Source organism: Ptychodera flava, chromosome 2 (assembly GCF_041260155.1).
Source record: "Ptychodera flava strain L36383 chromosome 2, AS_Pfla_20210202, whole genome shotgun sequence".
Taxonomy (NCBI): domain Eukaryota; kingdom Metazoa; phylum Hemichordata; class Enteropneusta; family Ptychoderidae; genus Ptychodera; species Ptychodera flava.
Genome location: NC_091929.1, coordinates 43,381,611 through 43,408,889, shown reverse-complemented (window position 1 = coordinate 43,408,889; position 27,279 = coordinate 43,381,611). Strand labels below are relative to the sequence as shown.

Here is a 27,279-nt window from a genome sequence, read left to right as displayed (position 1 = left end):
ACATGCACGCTGCACAACATAAATTGGCGCCAAGCACTATTTGATCGAATTTTGTATTACGGAGATGACTCACGCCTTCAGAACTTTCGTCGCTTTACTCGGTCACAGACAATTTTTCTCCTTGTCTGTGATTCGGTAAAGGTGATATATTTTATGTAAGCTGTCGATATATTTTACGAAAGGGACTTTATGAATTCGGAAAGTTTTATGTTAATTGGAAACAGTGACAAACAGCACAAAGTAGATGGTAAAGTAGCACTCAAGTTCCAGCTAATCTACATACAATCTAGACATACTCTTAATTGTCGGTATGTCCATAAAGTCATCGAGCTGATGTCAGCATAGGCTGTGATGCTAGCGTATAAACAAGCTGAAAGTCTAAAAATGGACATTTCTAATAATATCTGTTGATTTCGATAGTGGTAAATTAATTTACGAGAGTTTTACTGCAAGCTAATTGTTTCTAGAGTTCTTTGTATGGTTAAGTTTTACCTTGAGTTATTATAAAGGGTTGGACCGAATATGCAATGATAATTAAGCAAAGAGATTATAAAGTTGGATAGCAATTTTTGTATAGAAGCCTTTTAATCATCAACGATCAGCCTTTCAGCATAAGCGGGCTCTTCTGTAAGCATCGTTGTCGAAACATAACTTCCACATCTAAGAATAAATCGGTGTTAACTTTGAAGACCGCGAGTCTCTACTCTGTTCATGTATCCCGACGACATGTAACTTTAGACCGCGAGTCTCTACTCTGTTCATGAATCCCGACAACCTTTCGCATAGTAGTATCTCGATGCCAGACAAGAGTGAAATGTAAATTTGTCGGTACCAGCCAATGTCACATGTGCGATTGCGCAAACAAATTTCAATTGCTACCGGCTCCTTTACTGTAATGTCGCCAACATTATGTGAAAGACCAATAAAAAATGCAATATGCAGGATAAAACCATCTGAAGGGGTTCAGGGGTACTGTCGTCTTTTAGATTCGTTATTTTTAGCCATAACATTATTTAGCTTTAGCAGGTACAGCACAGCGTTTTTGAAAAAAACAGACTGTTGAGTCTTCTATTTGATAAACACCGTATGGTGGCATACATTCCCTGATATGACCAGCATATCTAAAACCGAAGTTCCTATCCACAGCAAGATCAATCATTTTTCTTTGTATGTTCCTCTTTTGTATTTGACTATGTAAACTGAATCGAATGATCTGTTCACTTATTCGCCGGAAACGAACCCTCATGCTTGACTACATCAAGAGTTACTGGTTACGCTGCGATACATAAAACTTTATTTTTTGTGATATTCCGGCCTCCGCTTCCTGAAAAAGAAAGCACTTCAACATAAAGAGTTTTAAAAGCTATGAATATTCAGCTTATCAAAAATGCTATAAAATCCCTGATAACTGAAACTGTCTCCCTTATTCTCATCGTACTGAGCAATTAAGGTAGGTTTTTTAAACTATACATTTTTTTGAAATTAGACGAACTTTACTCTTTTACCAAGCTATATGACAAAAGAGACTCGTTTTGAAATCACCAACTTTCCAATCTTTGTCAAGTAATATAACATTTCCTCCGGCTTATGTTGTATACATTTCAAAAGTCCTTGAGCTTGTAACTCATATGAAAACTTTCGAGTAAGATGTAGCCTATTAGCAGAAATGCTAGCGAGACAAGGATTCTCGGAAAGTAGATAAGTGAAACAAATTTAGAAGTTCTATGGTACATAGGGAAATGTTGTGAGATGATACGGCATATCTGATTCTCAAATGATTAGTAACAGCATTCCTTGCTTTGACTTACAACAGTAATTTGGTGGGTTTACTGAATTATGAAATCTTTCACCTTGGGTCAATCTTGACGAGTGAAGGATGCTGGCAGGGTATGCTTACCCATTCCGGATACCTTGTACCACCACCAAAATTGTCCAAGATGGCGCTATTATTATTGCCATTTTTGTTTGTCTCTTGGAACTGCTAAATTATTTATTCATCTTAAATAATGCTGTTTAGTGGACAAGTTTGACTTCCGAATGCATAGCTCCATTGCACCATAATGTTTTTCGCTAAAATTTCAACACGAATCTCTTCCTATTTTAGTTATTCGTCAAAGATGAAGCTAATCCTGGCAATTTGTTTCCTTGGTGTAGCACTGGGTAAGTCATTCTTCCCTCCAATTTTACTGATTTTGTGTACTTTTCGCGCGACGCACAGCAAAATGTCATCGCCATTTGTGAATCCCAGACAAAACAATATCAGCTGAAGTTTATCTCCAATTCGCTCAATTTTTACCTGACAAGATACTATTAGACAAGAGATCATTTGAAAAAGAGGTTGCAATGGGCGAAACTATTGAAAGTTAGAAGTGTTACAACATGCCAAGTTTGTTTCTTTATCCAAACATTCGTATAAAATGAAGGCGATATTTGTGGGATTGAAGTGTTAAACATGATTTGAATGTCCATGTCGTATCATCTGTAATGAAACTGGAACTGAAGACGAATGATAATGTTGAACTATAACTTGTTTATTGAATACGGAACCATGGCTCGGTCTCACGGCCGAACCACTGATACATCAGTCTGTGAATCTGCCTGTGGGTGTGGCTGCCTGGGTTAGTCCTGTCTCGGTCACTCCACAAAGGAGTGACCGTGGTCCTGTCTGCCTGAGTGTGACTGCGTGAGCCGGTGTCCCTGCCTGAATTAGTCCCTGAGTGAATGTCCTGTCTCAGTTACTCCACAAGGGAGTGACCGTGGTCCTGAGTGTCTGAGTTAGTTTTTCCTGTGAGTTAGTGTGTCCATTTATGTAGTATCGTGGCTATGTCGAATACCGAGGCAATAAAAATTAAAATAAGATGCGATATACATTACTTTGATTTCTACTGACAATGGAAAAGATAAAAAGGTACAAATTATCACTTGCCCATGCGTGACATGCTACAATTCTTTTGTTTCAACCCCACGCCATGAATAAATGTCAATGATAATAACAGCTCAATATTACAAATGGTTCAAATACAATAGAACATAGGGGTAGTACGCAAAAAACTACCCTCCATGAGGGAAAAGTTGCTGGGTGAATTTTAAAATGTGTAAACGAGTAAGACAATATCGTCGATACTGTGCTGGTATTTCGTGGGGGCAGTATTGTTAGAGTCCAAATCGAGAGGAATTGCCCGGGATTTATCGCGTCCAAGGACGCTAATGAATCGTGAGCGTGAAATATTAATTTTCTTGGCGCCAATTTGGAAGATTATGACATGGGCTAACTTGGAAATAGAAAATGACCTCATTTTCAAAGCAACACGTCCGTTCCATTGGATTTGAGGATATGTCATTAAAAGAAAGTCTGAAACACGTGTGATTCAAAATCATAAAATGCATGATCACTATTAACCTAAAATAATCCTCGCGTCTTTGGCGGGTAGTAATTGGTTCGTTTGGCCTCGAAAAATAATAGTAAAGAGCGTGTAGGCATTTTAAATGTGTAAACGAGTTCGACCATCTTGTCAATACTGTGCTGGTATTTCATGGCGCCAGTATTGTTAGAGTCCAAATCTAGAGAAATTGCACTGGATTTATCGTGTCGCTAATGAATCGTGAGCACGAACTATTAATTTTATTTTCGCCATTTTGGAAGGTTAAGACATGCGTGTCAAATCAGAATGTTGGTCGTCATTTGCTTATAAGGTCTTTTGAAAGCTTAGAGTTAGCTGATAGTGCTACACTCGTTAAAAAAGTCTGCTTAATTACTTACATACTTGTTGGCCTTACAGTTTGGAAAGAGCCTCAAAATGGGTCGTTCGGACAAATGGATACATTATAGCACGAAGTCAGTTAATTCTCTAATTTATTTCGTGTCCTTTAACTCAATATCATAAGACGATGATTTATTTGTCAGCTTCACGGTTTTTTGAAGCTGCTAAACACGACATGGCCAATATTTTGGTAGTGTGCTCAGTACTTCTTTTCATTTTTACAAAATTCAGCTGCCAAGAGAAGGCCCCATATTGTCCACATCGTCGCAGACGATCTCGGTATGTAGCATTTTAAATCATTTCATGATGATGATGATGATGATGATGATGATGATGGTGGTGGTGGTTGTGGTGGTGATAATGATGATGATTGTGATGATAATGATGATGGTGAAGATGATGATGATGATGATGATGATGATGATGATGATGATGATGATGATGATGATGATTGTGATGATGAACTATTTATTTATTTATTCATGTATTTAATTATTTGTTTATAATTTTTTTAGTTACAATGTCATTAAATTTTATGCTTCCTTTTCAATATTACTTTAGTACATAATGCATTTACACCATTTAATACAATCCTTGAATGAAAGCTTACGAAATATTAAGATTTAAAATACGTAGAATGTCCATTCGAGAGAATTTCTCGTATTTTCAACGAGGATCTTAAATCTCAATTATTAGTTTTCTTTTGTAACTCTCAGTGTTTCGCCTTCTTCCTTTTGGTTCTAGGATGGAATGACGTCAGTTGGCATGATGCAAGCATGCATACCCCAAATCTCCAAAAGCTCGTTGAGGATGGTGTTATTTTGGAGAACTTTTATGTACAGACGTCCTGTAGTCCGTGAGTGTGTCGTTCGTGCGAAGACTGTTTTATGGGCTAGGAACATTGATTTTTTGACCAATTTTTAGTTATTTTCTCCGATATTGTTTTATCATTCCGAGAGACATTTCCATATACCACCTCAGAGAGTCTACTTTCACTGATTGCTATCCTTTTCTGTTGACAGTGGCATATGAGTCCATTGAAAGTTATTTTTCCGGCCACTTCTGAGACACCTTTTACTCGCTTTAAAATCACAATATCTAGTGACGCTTGTTCAATCAGAACTTGTAGGGTAACACTTAAATCGCTACTTTTCGTATAGCGACAAAGGATTGACAATTTGTGTATATTTTGATGTTGTTTGTTTGTTCCCTCTTTGCTTGTCGTTTTGGGGTTTTTTTGTGAAAGATCCAACACGAATAAAGTTCAAAGTTCATTATACCTCTCTGTTTCAGAACACGTTCATCTTTGATGACTGGGTACTACTCATCTAACATTGGATCCCAGGTACGATATATTTATTCTTTACATAGCACATTATAGTACGTTGGCGACTTTTAAATAAGATTGAATGAAGGGGCGTAATTACTGCGCCTGTGTGGCTTTTTTGTTTACAAACAATGCATTTCAGGCACGACATCTAGATGTATCACGTCAACATACCAGCAACACTTACACTCTACACTGTGCGGTATGATATACATGTTTTAACTTTTAATCAATCGCCAACATGCCTTGGCTACAAAGTTTACATGGTCGTATGAATTCCAAAAGGCCTTTGGGAGCATTTCCGATTACTTCTGCCTTAATTAATTCGATACCAAGCAAAATTGAGATCAGTCTTCAGATATGATTTCTAAAACGAGTCGCTTAGCAGTGAGTAACCATTTCGCAACAGTTTATTGTGTCTGTAGAGTTCCACTCACACTTATCTTAGCCTTTATCCAGCCTCTTTAACTTTCACACCAACCTTCGGGTGCTGAATGGCCAAGTGAGTGGTCTGGGAATAAAATTATGGTCAAAAAAATGATTGCTGAGAGCAGACGAAATCCTATGGCAAAGAGAGGACAATGGGAAATGCCTAATGTAGGGAGAGAGCAGTAGGGGATAGTAAGAGGCCGAAAGTGGCTGATTAGGATCGAGAGAAGGGAAAACTAGAGGACAGAAGGGGAAGGCTTTCAAGTAGAAAAAATTGGGCACTTGCAACTCATTCTACTTCCCCCTCCAAATTTTTATTTTTTTCCAAAATGCATCACAATGGAATATTTACATGTAAAACACGTCTGGTTACTATTACTTAAAATCTGCTGGTTGGCTGTCCTATGGATACTGTCAGTCATACACTTTAAGTCAACACTCGGTCGAGCCTCTCCAGTAATAACTCGGTCAGAGCAAATTTTTTACATGCGGTATGGCCAGCGTATTAGTTATTAAAATAGCAGCAGACGGGTGAACAGATGACTTATACTTCAGAATCACCCAACGAGACTCCAGGCACCACCTTCATTTATCACTGAAAGTGAGTCAAGCAGGCGTGGCTCCTCAACACTACTTCCGGAAAATGGCCCATGCAGGCAGATAGAGTGCCCCAGGGAAGGCCCATCATCCTCATCTGCCCAGACTCTCAATTTAGATAGACCTGTTACCTACAGTACACCTCAGGTACGTGTGTTGCAATATTCGGGGCCACATGGGCCATACATGTAACAGGTGTGCGTGGTTGAATTCCGGTAGGTCAAGGTTTGCAGGAAAAGCTACTGCAAAATATATAGTAACATTCACTTAGCCAAGATCCATAAAGAAGGCACAATCAAAGTGCCTTGAAGGTCTTGTGGGAAGGGAGTTGAGAGTGTAATACATTTCTACCGGCCATGTGATCAAGATAAAGTTCGGCCTTCAGGTTGTGCTGCAGCTCGTTCGCCCACCGCAGAGGCCAGACTTTGCAACCATGCACTGCTATTGGGCTACAAAAAGCCTTGTCAGGGTCCTGGAGGCCATGTGTGGGGACTTTCAGCAAGAAGCCCCACAGCAAAACACTTATTACCTCTACTGGCGAGCAAGAGACGAAACCTAGATGTGCCAAGAAATTGGCAAGAGTGAGGCCTTCTGCAACAGAGGAGGGAGAGAGTTCCACTGGAACCCCCTCCGTATAGTAGTAGAAACCCCCAACAAGAGGTGATCATTCCCTTGAGCTCGCCAAGGACTGTGGACATGTAGCATTGAAATTTATCCCCTTCTTTTTCAAAGACTTGTCACAAGGCCAGACCTTCCCCACATAAGAGTGGCTTGAACGGGGAGGGCGGGGTACCAAGTCATCATAGTTTACTTGCACGTTAAGTGTGAAATAAAGTCTAAGGGGGATAGCCAGCAGGGCTAGCTAGGAATTGCTGTTATTATCAATTGTAGGGCCGAAATAATAAAATCATCCTTCAGTCGGAGAAGGTGGTGAAAGAGCTTTGAAAGGACTCAATAGGCACACAGCAACGGTAGAAGAGTCACTGAGTCTAGGCGAGGACCTTGGCTGAGTGCCTCTTTGGGCACAGTATGCTGCACAGATGCGGCTACCTTCTGGAGTGTTATCGTCCCAGTGGGTAGCCCAGCTGCTCACTGTTGTTGTGGCATTTGATCAGAAAGCCTTCTAGATGACTGGCAAAAAGTATTCTGAAACCCTAAAGGATAAGACGATAGTAAAAAAGCCCTCTGCTTCCGTGTCTCGCCCCATCAGCCTTCAAGACCAAATCTCCCTTCGAAAGTTGGCATCCATTACCTGTACCAGCTTGGTGACGTGGAAGGCGGTGGTTGCCGGGTGACAGATTCCATCTGGTCCTTGATTGTTCACTGGCTTGGGCGCTCTGTTACCAAGCCTGACGAGCCTGTACTGTACTGTTTACAGGATGGGCCAACATGGGGGGGGGGGGGTTATAGTGCACCCTGACATCAAACTACGCTGGATGGGGTCCTCAGGTATTGAGAGCTGTTGTCCCTGTTTCTGTTACCCTCACAACAGGTCAACCTTATGTTGTCTCTCGTGTGACCCATTGTGATCTCTAACTAGCTGACATTGAACTACTGGGTACCCTTGGGCTGATAAGCCCAGAGGAGCTCAATAATGCAGGTAGCACAGTGGTTTTGGGGGCCTCCTTGAGATGCAAAGTGACTGACCTTCAATTTTAACCTTTGCCCCTCAGCTTGGTCCTCGTGTTTGTAGGCACAAACTTCTTTGTGGTAGCTTAGCAGAGCTGCTGCTTGGTTAGAGGCCTTACCTCAGATACGTCCCAGGGGGGACAGACTATCTATTCAAGCTAGTGCATATACTCCATCCAGGACACAGCAAGGAAAGCAAGATTTGACTGCTGGAGAAAGTCGCCAATGATCCCTACCTTTTTATGGTCAAGAATGGTAAGGCCCTGGCCGGAGTAGAATGTAAAGGCATAACCAAGGCACCAGTCGCCAGTCTGGACGGCCCCTTCCACTTCCCCTATGCTGACACTCACGATGTCGTACAGAACCAGCTCTTCTTTGTCATCAGTACTTGGGAGGGTAATTTGTATGTTTTGCTCCTGGCTCTCCTTGGGGTGGTACAGGAGGGGCACAGGGCTGTCTTGAAAATGGCCCTTTAGACTCTTGAATAGCAGCCCCTGTGCTTGGTCCCAAACTTTCCATCTTGAGATCAAGATAAGGTCACCAGGCATCCAGCCTCAACAAAGCAATCCCTCCCTCGGCAGTGTGGGAGCACCTTTCGCATCTCTTCGCACTGGACTCTGTCAGGCTGGAGATAGATACTCCCTTATAAAGACTTCAAGGGCCAAGTCCTTTGCTCGATGGTCGACTTTGACCTCCTCAATGTAGTTGACCTTCTGATGCAGCCACTAGTGTGGCATCTCATCAGCAAATGGAGGAGGTTGACCCTGGTTGCCGCAGGAGATGACTTGGAACCCTGTGTTTGAACAAGTCCAGGATGCTCACCAAAATTGACCAACGGACAGTGCAGACCTCGTCTATCATGATCACATGGGTATGTACTTCTCGCCCATCCTTCCCAGGGTCCACTCAGTATGACCGATCCAGTGGAAGAAGCTGTGATAAGTCTGGGCCTTGACCCCTCTAGCCCGCATCTCTTTGGCCAAACGATGGGTCAGTGTGAACACAAGGGGGTCTCTCTGGTGGAACAGCTCAATCTCTCTGCTGGTTTTGCCACTCTCAACTCCACCGTTCAGGTAGCTTAATTCGTATTGGGTCAGCAGGTCTTCATGGCATGGTATGATGCTTCGAGGAAGGTCCTTTTGTTGCCTTTTGGATTTGTGTTTGGAGAGACAGGCTTCGAGTTCCATAGGCATGTACAGCCGCTGGCCCTTGTCACCTGACTGCTCCGGGACAATCAGGGGAGCCACAGGATCTCAAACTTGCAGATGATGCAAAGGTCTGCCTGCAGTCGCAGAACCTGGGACCAAAACATGTCTCAATGCCTTCCGTTCTGTGGAGCACTTCCTTATGCAGATAGAGCAATTCATTTGCCACTCGCACCACCTTGTCCAGCTTGAACCTCGAGAGCATGCACAGGAGATTAATGTGTGCATAGGCCAGCTTGCTGGCCCCACAGAGGGGCATACTGCGGCTGTGAGCCATTATAGTATGCAAGGATATGGTCTGTAAGTATATGCTCCGACCAGGGTGCCACTTTGGCAGATGTCTCTGACTAGGTAGTCCAGCTCTCTTTTGTTGATCACCAGCCATCATGTCAGTCTTTTTTCCGCCTTCTTTGCTGCCCTGCATGAATTCACCAATGATGCTACACCCCTGGTTACAGTATTCCAGGTGCCAGACATTGGTCTGTTTTGGCAATGATGGCTTCATGGACTTTAGATTGGTTAGGAGGCCAGTCTCTGTCAGGAAGGCCAGAATTTGTGATGGGGCCCAGCCATTATCTGCAAAAGCCTTTTCAAACCATACAGAAGTGACAGGGTAGGCACGATTATTGAACTCTCATTCCTGGTCCTCAGCAGAGCCACTGCCAATGTCTTTGGGAAGAGGGCCATTGGTGGCTACGTGGGTCATATGTTGGGTTGGATGCCCAAAACACTCGAAATAGGGTTTAGCTTTGCCTTCACTCAAGAAGGAAGCTTGGTAGCAGGCCTTCATGTTAATACTGGCAATGTCCCTTGTGTGGCAGTCCATTAAGTTCCAGAGCAGGCCGTGGCCATTCTCCATGCAAGTCTTCCCGATGACAGGAAGAGGCTAGCTGGGGGTTGGCTTCCAGTCGTTCTTTTCCTCGGCCAAAAGCTTTCTCAGCAATCATTGGATGACTTGGTCAGCACAAATCTTCTGGAGCCTCTCATGGGCTTCCTGTTTCCTATAAGTGTGGCCGTCTTGGAGTACAAACTGGGTTGACTTTAAGTCATCTATTGTCACCACCTCCAAAGAGCCAGACCGTTAACTGCTCACCCTGATTAGCTTCTTGGATGGCCTGCCAGATATCACCCCTGTAGATGTGGACCTCTCTGCTTTGATGAAATGCAATTCTTTTGGCCAGGTGTGGACATTGTGACAGATGAGTTCTATATCTGCCCCACGGAACTGGTACTTCCCACTGTTGTAGATATCCTTGCTGGTGATGTCCTTCAGAATGATCGCCCTCTTACGATATTTTCCAGTTTGTCCACATAGCCGACCATGGCACCAGTCTCATAAACTCTCTCCTCCTATTACTGTTTTTCTGCCGCGGTATGGGTATGATTCTCAAGTGGAAGTGGTCTGCACATCCCCAACCCCTGCTGCTACACTTACTGATCGCCAATTTACGAAAACATTTTAAAAGGGCACTTTTTGTGTTACCCTAAAAGTGAGTGCCAATATTTAGAAAAACAGATTACTGACTTTTTGTGATTCTAGCACCTAGTTTACAAGCCCGACCGTCCACATGGACTTCCAACGTGGTTGAAAACGCTGCCAGAAGTCCTGAAGTCTGGGGGGTACACCACATATGGTGTAGGAAAGTAAGTTTGAACCTTTTCTTATCGATGTAGGTTTTGAGTTGCAAAGAAAAATATTAATACAAGTTAATGTAATGTTCTGTTGAATACTTACTAGTCATATTGTAATGAATAAAGGTCACATAGCCATCAAAAGTCGGATAATCTTAGGGGAAAAATACATGGTAACAAGACCAGGAGGCGCTTTCAGACGTTTATGAATAATTAAACGTTTTTTCAAATGTAAATCTCGCATGGACGGGCAACTAAGTGTTTCTGAGTCGTCCAATAAGCAATCTATCTCTCTACTTCACCAAAGATACCATATTATCCTGGTAGGTGAACTGACTGAGACAGGCACTATAGAAAAACCAAAGACTAATAACCTTGGCTACTTGAACTAAGCTCTTGTTAAAAACCTAGTGCATAAATATTGACATCCAAGCATATACTTTATATTTGATGTATTTTGTCCACAGATGGCACTTGGGATACTGCAATGAATCGTACATCCCGACGAATCGTGGATTCGATCACTTCTACGGTTTTTATCTCGGCTCTGTCGACTACATAAATCACAAAACATCGGAGTTTGGTACGTGTCAATATGCATCATTTTCAAAGATTATGTCTGGTTAGTCGGAAGGGATGTTTGCCAACGTGTAGGCATAACCCTTTTCAATGAGCATTTGTGTCTTCATGTTAGCAGATATATTTTTGGATAACCTTTCATATCCAAAGTAAATGCCTAAGGCTTTGATCGGCTTGTTTGGCTATGAAATCGTCCCTAAATATTATCTATTTTTCCAGTTACCAAACTTCAGACCTTCAGTTTTATCTTTAGTTCGTTTTAAACCTGCATATTTATCGTATTCATCAATTAAATGAATTAACATTTTGCATATTCAATTTTGCTGACTCATCACAGTTAAGTTTTAATTAGTGCTTAAAGAAGGAAATAAAATACGCTTCACAATTAAATCTATAGTACACAAACGTCTTTATAAGTTTTGAACGTAGTTTAAGATACAATTTCTTATGTAATCAAATTTAACTATGAATGGCTCTGCTAAAATTGAGTGCACGAAACTAAAATATACGATGATGTATACAAATAATCGGATCAAGAGTAGTCCGGTCATTGTATTCTTTCCAGTTGAACAACTAAGCGATTCCTAAGGGGAAATGTGATAGACAGGAGTGTACGTATCATTTTGCTGTCCAGTTATCGAACGAAGTTTAGCTTAGCTTAGCTCAGCTAACTTACATGTTCACATGTTGTTCTGATAGAATGTTTCTGTAAGTAAACACCCTTCATCAATATAGTTTTCTGGTATTTCTAATCAAAAAAGGACCGTACAACCAAGATCAGGCCAAGTACCTTGGTTTTGATTTCCATGATGATGGTAAACGAGTGGAAGGTCCCAGAGTCGACGACGTTTACACTTCTGTAAGTGTATTGAATATTTATTCTTGAAGTTTTATTGACGTGCTCGCTGCTTTCTAAACATATACAATACCTTCCTGGTTTATGTTCCTCCTGCCATGAGTTTTACATATGGTGCAATGTCTGGGCCAATCACGCCTTTGTGTTCTGCTATTTGGAATTTTAAGGTAGTATGCGTCTCTAAAGTAAAAGACTTAAACTTTTGCTCAAACTTTCCCTAAGGAATCTTTCAACAATTCTCCTTCAAAATCAAGAATAAAAATCCGGGTTCACCGTGCAAATTTTAGTACAAGAGAAACAAATTACCCAAGATTTACCGGTATTTGAAATTCTAAATGGCCGCCATCCCTATGTTAACTCTATGGAGAAAAAATAAAATTTTCAATTTTCGAAAAACTAGGCCGGTAAACGTTTTTTCTTTCTCCAAGAGTTGTTGATCAGAAAAGAATTTTAAAGTTTGAGAGTCTGAATATCTGTCCCTAGGCGCGATCTACCTTAATAGAGGAGCTAAGTTTTCAGCTAGTTCCCAATAAATATAAGAAAATAAAGAAATAAATAAGGTTGGAATTATCAATACTTTATGTGGCGCAGAACATTAATTCTATCAAGTACTGCTCAAAGGTCGACAAAACAGTAGTCATATGCGTACATTAATTTTTTTAATTTCTCAAAATCTTATGATATCTATGATAATTTTGCGTCAGTTGTGCATAATCCTGTGCCTGAGATTTGCACTCTGTTCTTGCTGTAGTCGTTTTTTTCTAAAAGGGGAGTGCTTTCATACTTTCTTCAAAATATTACCATGTGACAAATGATTTTCTACTGATGTGAATGCAGCTTTTACGATCCTTTAACCATTTTAGCATCGCCTGGGCAGATAGTCTGCAACTCCTCAATATAAAATAGGTGAAACTTAACAGGGTATGTTCACTTGTACAACAAAATGTTGCATTTTCGTACTTTTGTTTCTAGATCCTGTTTGAAAAGAGACTGGAGAAAATTATCAAGAAACACGATCAAGATAATCCAATGTACCTCTATGTGGCATTCCAGTTGCCTCACTCGCCGCTTGAAGTAATTATATATATTACACGTTTTCCTTGCGTCAAATATAAAGATGGCATGTGCAACTCAATTTTCTACAGTAACCACTGATTTAATAAGTCCTGACTCGTGGAACAAATATCTTCCATTATTATTATTGTTGATAATGTTGTTGTTGTTTGTTGTTGTTGTTGTTGTTGTTGTTGTTGTTAAAAGAAATGAGAAAAGTAATGCTTTATGAAATTACATTCGAGCTGTTAACGATTAAAGATGAATATTAAAGCTTATTATTCACGAAATATCTCCTAAAAATTACAAATTACTTTTGTCATTGCAAAATAACCAAATAACCAATAATCATTCCAATTATTATGTTCTGTATTTCACTTTTTAAACTAAAGTGCTATTATTCCAATTATTTTAATTAAATAGTTCACTCATTATATCTTACTTTAATATTATATCTTACTTTAATTGATGCCGCTGTTTTTCGCTGTCGTTGTTGTTGCTGTTGCTGCTGTTGTTAGTGTTGACGTCATTATCATTCTATTTAAGTTACCAGATGATGAATTCTCACAGCTGTACACGGACACAGTGTCAAACGAGGATCGTGTGACATATTCAGGTAGGAATACTTTAGATATAATAATAAACATTCATATCCATTATTTTATATGGACGGATGCCCGTGTAGGTGAACTTTGACAAACATACTAGTACCACCGCGTTTCATATAACATCCCGAGCCAGTTCTATCATGATGTGCTCTTCGGTCTCTATCTCTTGCAGAAAGGTTTACTTCATTCATGACGCTTGATTCAGCAGAAAGATTTACCAGTACCCCGTTCATGACGCTTGATTCAGATCATTTGGGTACCTTGAATCTTGTGGCTCACACGACAAATTGATAATTCGACGCGTGAGATCACAGTGAAACTAAATCAATCGTCATCGACTATGTAAATTACCGAGACTTTAGATCCTGTCATATCCACAGGCACCGCCGAGGTTGATAACGCTTTTAAGTGTAGTAGAACACCTAAGAGTGCTATCAACGCCGCCGGTGCCTGTGGTCCTCCTTGGATCAGGTACATTGATCCTAGGCGTTATTTTGCACAGGTCAAGTTACTATGATGGACTCGATTGTCGGTGATCTCAAGAGACGCATGAAAAAAGAGGGAATGTGGGATAACACACTGGTACTCTTCCATTCTGACGTAAGTAACATAGATCTTTAAATATGTAGTTTGTAGCAATGGTTTATGCGGTGGGGGGGAGAACAGTCTATCGTTTGCTTTAATGGCTAAACGTTGGACCTTCCCTTCTAACATTCTTACCGTTAGTTAGCACGTCCATCTTCCTTTATATTTAGTTCTCATGGCACAGTATAATTTCAAAAAATGTAATCAAACATTTAACCAATAATTGTGTCCGTTTTGCCTCTCTCCTTATGTATTACAAAGTTTTCCTAAAATTCTATTTGTCACGACGATATTGCAGGTGATTTCGCTTGAAAAGAGAAGTACATTCATTGAATGTGATTTGACGCGATAGCTGGTATTGGATTTCATGATTGCAATTTCTCTTTTTTGTAATTGTTGATATCTATGTTCGACACTATTACTCAAATAAGTTTATAATCTGCGACTTCAGAGCAGAGACAAGTTATTGTCCGCACAAACAATCAAAACTGTCAACGAAGTACTGAAAAAGATGAATTCACTGATTTAGGAAAATATCGAGCACACAATTTAAATTCCTGACCTTTCCAGAACGGTGGTGACGTCCTTCATGCAGCAAGCAACTTCCCTCTCCGTGGTAACAAAGGAACCTACTTCGAAGGTGGCATCAGAGCAGTTGCTTTTGTTCATGGGAAGGGAATCAAAAAGACGGGATACACGAATAGGGAGTAAGTTCATTTTTTTTTGTTCTTTTAAGTGTGTGGCAATAATTTCATTTCTGGGACAAGTCATTCGTGGCTTCGTGATTTCACGAGAATCTGAGGCACTCCAAACATTTCAAAGTCCGCCATCTGTAATTATAGTTGCAAAATATGCCGACAAATATTATGAGAATGACATTTACAATAACCGCAGTAAACCAAAGGGCATATGACATTTCGGAGTCTTAGGCTTCCACGAAGCTCTGCTCATTCAACTCATAATTCGCATTATGCACCGACAGAACCGATTCGTTCTATAAGAAACTGAAGTAGATCTTCTATGGTCAAACCCTTTATCTTTGTGAGGGATTTTATCTTCTACCGTCGAACCCTTTAACTTTGTTGGCGCTTTCTTCTGCCCTGGACGTTGTAGATAGCCGATTATGATAGAAACGTTAATTCATTCAACGAGCTAAGTCATGGCGCAGTCAGTCTACCTGATGGCGACCATCGGCTAACTGTTGCCCCCAGATAAGTTTATTTTAGAGCTTGATGGTACACTTATTGTTCAAAGACGACACATCCATTGACCATAGGCATTATTACTTCAAAATAATTCTAACAGGATTGCGGCTGCTATGGCAACAATTGCAGAAGCATTGGAACGCACATATTTGCAACCTTTTGCAGGTTTTGATAGACAATGCCATATCATCGTGATGGCTTCAATTGTAAACGTTATATTTGGATCAGTTATCAAATATACCTCTCATGAAAGTTATCTGTCCATGGATCCAGATGAAGTGATTGACGATACAATATACGATAACAATAGTTCCAAAATATTGGCCATTTGCAGTGATTCCTCCATTTTATATTGTTTTACTTTCGCTTTTATAGTTATCCAGTCAACGTTTACTTGTAAATGATTGCAATATTTTCAAATAATTACAGAGTAAAATTTCCCTTCGCGAAGTTAGTTCGATTTTCACGTTATAGATTTAATTACATGATCTAATATGAAATTTAACTGTGATGAGAAATCTTAAAACCTAGTTGCTGTATTGCTTTACATTATAAAATCTTGAAGAACGATTTGGTCAACATTGAAAATAAGTGTTCTTATATATTTCCATTTCAGGATGATCCATGTCAGCGACATTTTCCCTACATTAATAGAAGCTGCTGGGTGTTCTATTGACTGTAAGTGATCCCGTTTAGAGGGGAGATTCTATTGAAAGTAAACGTTCACACAATATGAAACTACAACGAGGTGAACCTACATACATAAATACATAGATACATAGATAGATACATACATACATACATACATACATACATACATACATACATACATACATACATACATACATACATACATACATACATACATACATACATACAGACACACACACACACACACACACACACCACACACACACACACACACACACACACACACACACACACACACACACACACACACACACACACACACACACACACACACACACCACACACACACACACATACACACATACATACATACATACATACAGACAGACAGACAGACAGACAGACAGACAGACAGACAGACAGACAGACAGACAGACAGACAGACAGACAGACGAGCAAATAATGCTACCCTGCCCCCGTAACTCTAAATCACATCACAAGACATACATAGATACACACACACACACTAACACAAAACACACAGACAGACACACAGACAGACAATGCTACTCTACGTTTAACTCTCAATCATATCACGTGACAAAGTAAGCTTAGGCCAGCCTGATATTGTTTTTTACAGATAACATTGATGGTGTAAGTGCTTGGTGTACAATTTCAAAAGGTAAAAAATCCGACAGAACTGGTTTCCTCATCACTATTGATGAACAGTTTCCCGAGGACACGACAACAGCAGCTTTGAGGTAGGAAACTACAGAAAGCAGCTATTTTGATACAATAACTGAAGTATTATTTACATCATGTTCAATTTAAACACAAAGACTAAAAGTTTGGCAAGTTGATGTATTTTGTCAGACTTTATAAATCATAATTGAATTTACGAAATTTGCATGTCAGACTTAAATTTCGGTCGCAGGAGAATGTCCGCCCCATGTTGTTTGTTTACATTGAGGATCAACGCAAAAAGTTTTGATTCACCGAACTTAATGGCATAGACATACTACGTTGTAGGGTAGAACTACCACAAGATAAACCCTGTAAATTTTGTGTGTTCTTATACATGGATGATGAGTACAGAAAATGCTGTGTACATAGGGCAGTGTATCTGTGTATGAACAGACAGGCAGATGGGGGATTGGTGTATGTGCGTTTGGTGTAGGGAAGGATAGAATGATAACTTGTCAGGATTATGTATGAATGTTATCATGGGCCTGTATTTATTACTGACAAAAACTGACACAAAGGCATTCAAACTACAAACTCTGACATCGAATTTCTTTCGGCGGTTTTGCATCATATTCTGTATTTCAATTTACAATCTTCGACGATAAATTGGTTTGGTCACATCCTCTATACTTATAGCTTCTGCTTCAAGGAAGCAAAGTTTGATTATAGGTGTGATGAGGGAACGTCATCCTCTCAGAACCTTGACTATACAAACATGTCTAACTTCCCTTTCGTAGACTTCTTCAATTCGACCCAGAGGTTCAAAGATTTATGTAGAGGTTCAAAGATTTAAGTTGCCCAGTTTTTTTATTTGTAACGTCCTGGTTTCAAATCCCTGATGACATCTGTTCATTCCATTCAGACAAACTTCATTGCATCTACCTCACCAAGTTGCAATATCGGACCCAGTAACATCAATCCCTTCAGTCTTGACAGCTTAAAAGAACCCCTTGTAAATGTTGGTCTCAGTTATTTCTTTGTAGCATGTTGCAAAGGTGTGTCTCTTTGATAGAGTTCTTTCCAAACCTATAAGTCTGTTCTCTGATGCTTTAATATCATTGTTAAACAACTCTAGAAATTCGTCACTCCACGATTTGCCTTCTGGTTATTACCGACCTACTTCAAGGAAACGGCAGTTTTGCCGGTAACCAGTTGGTGTCAGAAGTTACGAGACAAATCAACGGGACACCTAATAGATAGACGGTATCTGACATTCTAAGTCTATATCCCTCTAGTTTAACATTAACACGATTGGAACTAATTTGGGATAATTGGGTCTTCATATTTTTCAAATTTCTCAAAAGTCTTAGATGCCATGTAGCTGAATGTTGGAATATTACAAATTACTCATGAAAACAAGTGCACTGCTTACAAAGAAAAGCAGATGAGCTTACATTAAATGGACATTACTTCACTTTCCAAGTATCACAAATTAGTTCCAATCGTGTTCATTTGATATTACAGAGATGGTAAATGGAAATACATCGAGGGTATTCCAGCTTTCTCCAAAGGAACGAATGGAAGTATGTGAATTTCGATGAAATATTTAAATTATGTCAATATGCATGGTAGTATGCGCCTTGAAAGTGAAAGACTCAAACTTTTGCTCAAACTTTCCTTAATGAACCTTTCAACCACATTCTTTCCAAATCAAGAATAAAAATCGGGGTCACATTTTGGTACTAGAGAAACAAATAACCCGGGATTCACCAATATTTAAAATTCAAAATGGCCGCCATCCTTGTGTTAACTCTATGGAGAAAAACAATTTTCGAACTTTGAAAAACTAAGCCGGTGAAAAGTTTTCTTACACCAAGAGCTTAAAATGGACTCAAACAATTGGTATATCAGAAAAGAATTGTAGAAATTTGAGAGTCCGACTATCTGTCCCCGGGGCGCGTTCTACCTTAAAAACTATATCAATATGTATCTCATGATTGCCATTCGCAGAATTTGCATATGTTGGAAAATCTATTAGAATGAAGATTTTCACAATCCAATGATAAACAGAACATGACTTTACCCAATCAGCAGCTTATTATAAAATGTGTGATGTTTCAATCTGAAGGTATTTTCACACACACTGTATGATGTGTTGGCGATCAAGTTTTTGTGTCAGGTCAACTTCCTGGACATGTGCACTTGTGTTACCCATCATTAGATGTGGTAATCATTACATTAAATTGGTATGGATATTTTGGAAAAATGTGATACTGAATGATTCCTCACGCGTGTGAGATTGTCTCAGATCTCGTTGAAGTTCTTATCGTCTTATTTTGTACCCTAAAACTATTCTAAATCATACTTTAAGTCTCATTAAACAAATACTCACGTTGCAAAGTTTAGTGTACCACAAAAGTGTCCTCTATTGCCACGTCACTCACATTTTAGGTGAACGATAAAAGCCGATGGGATGGCGAGTTGTGTTTAAGATTGAATTATGTTTGTGTCAACCTTTGTTCTTTGCTTATTCTTTAGTTTATTGGTATCCAACCCAGTACGACGCCAAAGCACAACACTTCACAGACGCAGGAGACGTGTTTGACGAAACCTCAAGGCTTTTGTTCAACATGGAAGGTATGAAGATATAAATTTGACATATTATTCGTTATCGGATACTCTTTGAAGTTTCTACTGAAAGGTAGATGGTGGTCCTGTCTCAGGCTGCTAGATAAACATTGCCTTTTCAGAGAAACTGGCACTAAATGTTGAGCAAATGTGAAGCAAATTCAGCTTTTGATGCATGTTCAGTACACTAGACTTGAAGATCGATCCGTCGCTCGAGGGCGCTATCTACGCTCCCCGGAGAATAGGGAGCGTCCTATTGTGATGGATCTTTCAGTCTAATAGTTCAATCCGGGTATGCTGATTGAACCAATGACTGTACGGTAGTTGTTGTTAGAAAGGGTAACCTCGGAAATCGTACCCCAAAGTGCACAGAAGACCAATTTTGACACAAGGACGATAGCAGGTATGAATTTAGAGATGTAATGGAAGCCATCGATGCTGGTTTATTGAATAAATTGTGCCTTTTTGTGAAGGCAATTTGTCTCCGAACACAGCTATACCATTACGTTTCCCAGTTTCCTTTTTTTTTCTATTGCTTACACCGACCGTCGCCATGTATCGAACCATGAGCGACTGCGGTCCCATACACAAAGCCGCACGCGGATGCATCTCATCATCATAACTGCAACATTTAAATTATACGATGTAGATTATGACAGACATGTTTTAACTTTCATCAATCGCCATCGTACCTTGGATACAGTGTTTACATTGGTCGTATGAGTCCCATACGACTTTCGAGCGCAGTGCCGACGACTGTATCCCTTGAAACATTGTTAAGAAAGAAAAGTTAATATCACCGACCATTACCGCCATTGTATTTAGCCAGTCATTCAACGCATTCTCAATATTCTGTTCAAATGTTATATTTGAATAAAAACGTTAAATTTTACATTTTTTAACCCAGAGGATCCTCTTGAGATGTTTAATGTGGCCGATTCAAACCCGGATGTTGTCGCTCAACTGAGCCAGAAACTTGACGAATACAGAAAGACTGCTTGGACCGACTTCCCTGAATCCGATCCGGCTTGTGACCCCAACAACTACGACGGCTGGTGGACGAGTGGTTGGTGCAAATTATGAGCTGCTGACGTGTTATTCACGATCCGATGAATACTACTGAGCTAGAACATAGAAAATTTAAAAGCTTGATTTCATGCATGAAATTTCTATTCATATGTGCTTTTAAGATTTAACAGGTCGTTATTTAAATCGTCTTACTTTTCCATAAATTATTGTTTAATTCTTGTCGCTGACGCTGTCTTTCATCTTGTAACACACCAATAGGCTGAGTAGTCATGAGATATTTTTCAAAGCAGCCATGTTTTAAATCTGTTCACCAATTAGTCCTTTTTCTTATCTTCGTCACACTGGTAACGAGAAGCCTCCAAGATGTGTACGAGGTTAAATTAACATAAATTTTTATAAGTTTGTATGCCAATTTAGGAACACTGTAAAACGATACAGCATACAGTATAGTCCCTGATAAGCATGATATGGTAACGTGGAGTTTAGTTTGCATTAAACAGGTGTAGCCAACGGAGCTATTCATCGAAAAAGCTATTCAGGGAGCAATTTTTGGAGGGCAGGGGAAATTTTAATTTGGTTGGGCAGGGGACATATTGTTAACGGCAGGGAACAGATTTTACTTTTTTGTCGGGCAGGGCAGATATCGGTTGATTGGCCAGGGGACCGGGATTAGGGAAAACGAGGAGAGGGGAGGTTACTTGTAAAACAGGGACAGGAAAAGTTGAGCCTATATTTTAAAAAAATGAATATGGGTATGGTGTTTCCGGGGAGGGGAGCCAGCTATCCATATCATTCGGGATGCAAAACAAATAGAAGGCCACTGCAGTATACCGGTATGTCTGCAGGCGAATATTAATTTTAAGGGATTTCTTTTACATCGCAGGGGAAAATCGAGATTTTTTTCATCCCAAGGCAGGGGAGCCTCAAGTCTCTAGGGAATGATAAAATTTTAAGGGGAAATTTTTCCAGGGTAGGGGAAATCAGCACGTTTTTTTCGCCACAGGGCAGTGGAGCTTCAAACGTTACCATGGGAAGGGGGAAACAAGCAAAACTATGCGGGAAGTGGGTAAAATGAAGTTTGAGTGCGGGAGGGTAAGTCGAAAAATTTTCAGTGGGAGGGCAAATTATGAACAGCTTACCCTCTGGACTTAAAATTAGTCAGTTCACATTACTTGTTCTGCACAAGATATCGTATCATAATAAGGACACCTTTAAAAGTGTATTGTTCGTTGGCTGCACCTGATTAAACGTACTTTGCCCAATGTTTTGTTTTTGCCTTTGCGTCTAAAGGTCATTGAACTGTAAAGCCTTGTGATTGCAGCTTATATCTGACGGAGAATGGTTGCCTTGGAAGATTTCAAATGATTTTCAAAACTGAACAAACAGTCTAATGGTGTAAATTCTTTCGTGTGTAGTAGAATAAAGCAAATCAAAGCCACCTTTTTGTCTGTGAGTCGTTCATCTCCAGAAGGCTAGCATTAAAATGCTCGTTTCATGTGACTGACACCACAAGGTATGGTTGGTGATTTGAAATCTTTAACCTCTCGATTAACTGGCAAATGAAGCCACACGTTAAAATTGTAGCCGGGATTTGTAATTGCAATAAATTTAAATAAATTTGGCATTGGGTTATAAAATAGGCAAGGATTGGGTTAACGTTCTTTGATTTCATGTCCTTTTGCATTCGCCGGCAAAACGTGCTATTCTCGACAATTGGTTTTCAGAATAAATCGCGTGGTTCATGATTTGTCGTACTAGGCTATCTGATGATGACATTTTGAACCATCGTCCGCTCGCACGGGTCCGTTACTTCACCAGCTGCCCGGACAAGAGACCTTGACAAGCGAAGATGATTTTGAACTTGCATCTTGAGTAACATACAATGCTGTGCGCTCCTTAGACGCAGATGTCGGTGTATCCAAAACGTGAAAAAAGTAACATCAACGCTTTTTCACTGGGATCGGAAAGCTCATTGCATGCTTACACTCCTGATCTTTTAACAGATATAATGTGAATTATACATCACAGATTCTGGACAAAAAGATCGGACATCTTCGCACGGAATGACAGACTTTAAAAGCATTAAAACCACGAAGTGACTCTTTGTCCTGGACGTGCATATAATTGAGAAAACCAACTGCAGTCCTTTTGTTCTCATGAAAATTAGTAAACCACCACACTTTTATTCATATGTAAAATAGTAAACCCAACACTTTTCTGAATAGAAGTGTCTGGTTTACTAATTTACATATACATACATACATACACTAATTTGCATATATTACATCATACACCCAAATAACTCATACAATACACCAAAAAAATTGGGCAAATTGCACTTTTATATAATGTAACATTAAAGTTATCACTGTCATGGTCACTGTTTTTGAACCTTCTGTATTGATATACAAAAATACCATCGGATGCACATTTGTCACGGCGTTCCGATACTTGAGCTTCTACTTGGGCTGTATCTTTCGGTTGGTGAGATATTGCGGCCACTTTTGTGGCGGCGGGGGTTGTGGTGGCAGCATCTTCGTAATCAGCGTCGGCGACAGGGGGCTTTGGCGGTTGTAATGCATCAGATATATTCTTCTGTAGGGAGCTGCAAGTGCGTTTGTAGGCACAGAGACCGTCGTCTGATCTATGACTTGTTCTTTCTTTTATCAGTTGTTCTTCAAACCCTGCTTATATAGAGAAGTTGCTGCTGTAACCTGAAGAATATAATGAAAGGGTAGCTGCAAAATTGTAGCGCTACGGTGAGGCGGTCGTTGATTTGTGGTTTTTGGGACTTCGTTCACCAGTAGCGCTACAATGCCGATGGCCCTGTAGAGGTGAAAATAAGCGCACCCCACTCGACCAGGCGCGTTGATGTGAAATGCTACATATTTACTGCATTTGGTCGTACCGATTTATCACTACTGAAGACTAAACAGTATACTACACTAATCTTGTCATTTATGGGGTTTGGAATTTGTTCAAACACGACGATCGCGTTCTGAAAACATTGAGCGTGGGGCGTCGGTGTTTGTGGGAGCCGCCATTACCGGAAGTTGGTAATGACGGCTCCCAGAAAAGTTTCGGAACGCGATCGTCGTGTTTGAACAAATTCACCGACCGCCTCATCGTAGCGCTAAAATTTTGCAGCTAAATGAAAGGGATGTATCAGTATATAAACTTATATATTTGAAAAACATGAAGGCAAACGTTAAATAGAGGAATCAATTTATGACTTTCATAAGTTGAACATTGTTGAATGAAACATGTTGCAAAAACGTACCGACACTTGCAATACAATACAGAAATACACCTTGCCAGAATGTCCAGTATCAAACTTGAAAAGGTCAAATTGGGAAACGTACCGCTCGACGTCGCTATCATACTCGCCTTCTGAAATGTCAGAGAAGCTGTCCGTCACGTGCATCCTCCACGAGGGCAAGACACAAATGAACTTCCACGTGTACAAATAATTAATTCAACCAGGCGTTAATGTTTCAAAATGAGCCAATCAGAGCACAAATATTGCGTAGAACGCAGATGGTTCTCGTCAAACCACCGCTGATTCATATGTAAATAGGTTTCGATCATCGTTTACTTTATGGCCATTCAGTACTAGCATTGATAAGGATCAATTTGATTTCAAAATTCATCATATTTCGTGGTATAAGTCGGAAATACCACTCGTTGTTGTGGGTTTACAATGGAACCGTACAGTTTCGGTCAGAAGCTTGTAAACCGTAGGCCGAGTGACGTTTACAAGCTTCTGACCCAAACTGTAAGGTTTCCCTTGTAAACCCACTCCAACTCGTGGTATTTCCGATACTAAAACTTGAAGCTGGTTAGACCACAATATTTAAAAACAACAATTCGCGTTTATCCTTGATTTATACAACAAGAATTTTTGGGGTTGAAATAGTGAAAGCATATTAAAATAGCTATAAATTTGTAACCCGTGGAACAACACACTAGCTGTAACTCTTGAAATTTGTTGACCTCAAAATATCTTCCTATTCTCTCCTGGTTTTCTCTGAATTCTACCCTCTGAAGGGATATGGGCTTTTACTGCATTTGGAAGCCATTCCTGTGTGAAACATTTGACAAGTAAATTCAAATTTAGATTTCCCGTCCTTTTCAAAAATTGGTAATATTACAAAGGAAACAGAACATACAATGTAAAAGTTGAAAACGTTCACCCTTATGCATTATATTGGACTACTCTATGCAGTTTACGTGAAGATTTCACTGCAGATGTGCACAGTTCCACGGTTTTTGCCTTTCTGCGCGGAGCTGCGATTTAATGTTCGGATGCTGTGATCGAATTTTAGAAAAGCGCCCTCTGTGTCAATAACTAGATGCAAAAATTGCCAGTTTTTTATAGACGGAGTGCTAGTTTTTAACCTACAAGTGGAAGTTGTGCAGTACAGTCACTATTGCAACGATAATGATTGCATAAAAATTGCCAATTTATGTCAAACATTTTTACACATTGAACAGAAAATCTATACCTGCAGGGTCTGACATCTTGTACGTGAACTGTTTTCATCAGAGGGTAAACTGGGCATAAGCTTAGTTGTCGTACAAACGTATATATAGCAAGTAACAATTCTATTTTATCCTTTACTTTTACAAATCATGAATCAATACAAATAACATTTCTAATCTTAACCCCTGGCGCGACTCCAAGGGCTGAGCCCTATAAAATATAAATAAGTGTATACACACACCTAAATTAGTACATTCTCAGAAACTTATTTTAGCTTAAAAGTAAAATTATAAAAATAATGCTAAAAGATACAGCTAATGGGGCTTTAATAATTGATGTTTTTGGACATTCATTTTGAAGATTTTGGATCATTTCGACTGCGAGGGATCCACAAAATTTATTCTAATTATTTATCTACCCAAAACAACCTCAAAAGAATTTCAAGTATCCCTCTTCCAACATATTTTGAAGCCCCAAATTATACATCATTTATGGCTCAAGACTAGTTCTTAAGCTGTTGCTGCACTTAACACATTTTTTTCAAATGTTTATTTCTCATCAAAGATCAAGGTAACCACCTCATACTATATATTTTCAAAAATCAGAGAATGCAAAGTTTCGTATGGTAGCAATAGTTTACTAGAAGGATTAGGGGACTATATACTTGGTAATAATGATAAAAATTAATTTAAGTCAAAAGCTTTACACAATTTTCTGAAATGTAATATTTCACTTGAAACAAGAGTAGGCCCTATATATAGAAAAAAACTACTATTTTGTTTTGCATTATTTATCCTCATTCTAAAATGGCATGGGTTGAAAGACTGACACACAAAAAAGTGATTAAAATCATGATAAGCAAAATCAAAATGCCTCTTATTCAAAATGAACGAATTTTATTGGCAAACAAAATAGTCCTTTTGTAAAATATTATTTGAAAAAGATCATTTGGAAATTTGAGAAAATTTGACTCAGCCAAAGCGGAGTTAAATTCTTTGGAAATCTTGAAATTTTCAGAAAAAAGAAGCCAGAAAAATAATCGCAATCATACCAGTCCATAATCCAATAACACTAGGTCAGAATTCGTAAGACAATAGTTGTAAACATAGACACAAAACAGAACAGAACAGACAGTAAATAGATAGTAAACAAACAAAGTCAAATTCATGAAAGAAAGATATAGGGACCTCTGGCCAAAAGACCAAGAAGTGATGTCAGGTGTTTCAAAAATAGTAAGCGCATCCTACCCCAATCAGTGATTTGCATAAATTTATATACAATTATATATTGATATTTACGTGTTCTATCAATATTATCATCAGCACCACCATATGAAGCAGATTTCAAAGAGAAATAAAGAGTTATACATAACGGAAAATGATCACTAACATTTAAAGACAAATCGGAAATTATAGTACAGTTCTTTTAATATCTATAGCCATACTAGAGCAGAAAACATGGTCTATATAAGTAACATTTTGTGCAAAATTAAAGTTAGCTACCTGGAATTCATTATTGCATAAACAATCATACAATATATAGCTATGTTTTGTAAATGAGTGTTTCCGGTACCAGTATTTATTGAGCTGACTGCCACTGGGTTTATAATGTCGATAAAATACAGATTCGTGTCGAAATTAAAAATATTGTACTTGTCAAAACAAGTTGTATATTTGCTAGAAAAGAAGGAGAACAGGGATGTCATTTTTTACCAAGGGAAGTAGGCTAGATACTATTTTGAATACTAACCATAAGAGTCAAAATGATGTTCATTGTCACGATTGAATATTGTATCTTCAGGCTGGTCTTCTACATTTGCATAGTAGTTTGTTCAATCCGAGACTAATTTTTAAAATTGTACTCCTTCTTTAGATTTTGAATAGATGTTGGCCTTTTGTTCGTTGCTACGCTATAGGCAACAAGCACATGCAGTTCCTGGTTCGACGCCCACAGAAAGATTTCCTATGAATGTGACAGATGTTGTCGAGTAAGAAGTCAACTCGCACATTGTCACAATTGCGCCGCTGCTTAGGGGTCAAATTTCTATCTGCACTTCACTTCTTCATAAGAAAATATTGATCCTGCTTTTGGCAGTTTTTTCTGTGGTATGTTCTATATGTATTAGGTCGTGCTGGCTCTGAAACTATATGTTGACAGAACAAGCCAACTTTACTCAATTTAGGACAAATTAGCACAAATTCATCAGCTTTTGAAGACTGTATATGATATGGAAACAAGGCAGTGATTAAGGTAGAACGCGCTATCCCTGTAAAATGTACAGGACAAGGTCAAATGTCTGTAATGTTTTGGTACTGCAAGATCAAGTGTCAATTTCTTT

At 39.3% G+C, this 27,279-nt stretch overlaps 1 protein-coding gene across 1 annotated transcript; it reads left to right on the top strand.

The window, feature by feature from the left end:
- Positions 1 to 1,431: 1,431 nt before the first annotated feature.
- On the top strand, positions 1,432 to 21,893 carry LOC139148599 (arylsulfatase B-like). Its single transcript, XM_070720088.1, has 17 exons — positions 1,432 to 1,450; positions 2,105 to 2,160; positions 3,993 to 4,040; positions 4,506 to 4,617; positions 5,055 to 5,106; positions 10,489 to 10,592; positions 11,048 to 11,163; positions 11,921 to 12,018; positions 12,988 to 13,089; positions 13,615 to 13,684; positions 14,179 to 14,276; positions 14,832 to 14,968; positions 16,083 to 16,144; positions 16,758 to 16,878; positions 18,326 to 18,384; positions 19,340 to 19,438; positions 20,337 to 21,893. The coding sequence occupies exons 2-17, from the start codon at positions 2,118 to 2,120 to the stop codon at positions 20,510 to 20,512; spliced, it is 1,497 nt and encodes a 498-aa protein (XP_070576189.1). The 5' UTR covers positions 1,432 to 1,450; positions 2,105 to 2,117; the 3' UTR covers positions 20,513 to 21,893.
- Positions 21,894 to 27,279: the final 5,386 nt, after the last annotated feature.

What these genes read in the sequence shown, in the direction of transcription:
- LOC139148599 (XM_070720088.1), top strand. Translation starts at nt 2,118, where the DNA reads ATGAAGCTAATCCTGGCAATTTGTTTCCTTGGTGTAGCACTGG. An exon ending in TCACAAAACATCGGAGTTTG is followed by an intron (nt 11,164 to 11,920) that starts GTACGTGTCAAT and finishes TAATCAAAAAAG; the next exon opens with GACCGTACAACCAAGATCAG. An exon ending in GCTTTTGTTCAACATGGAAG is followed by an intron (nt 19,439 to 20,336) that starts GTATGAAGATAT and finishes TTTTTAACCCAG; the next exon opens with AGGATCCTCTTGAGATGTTT.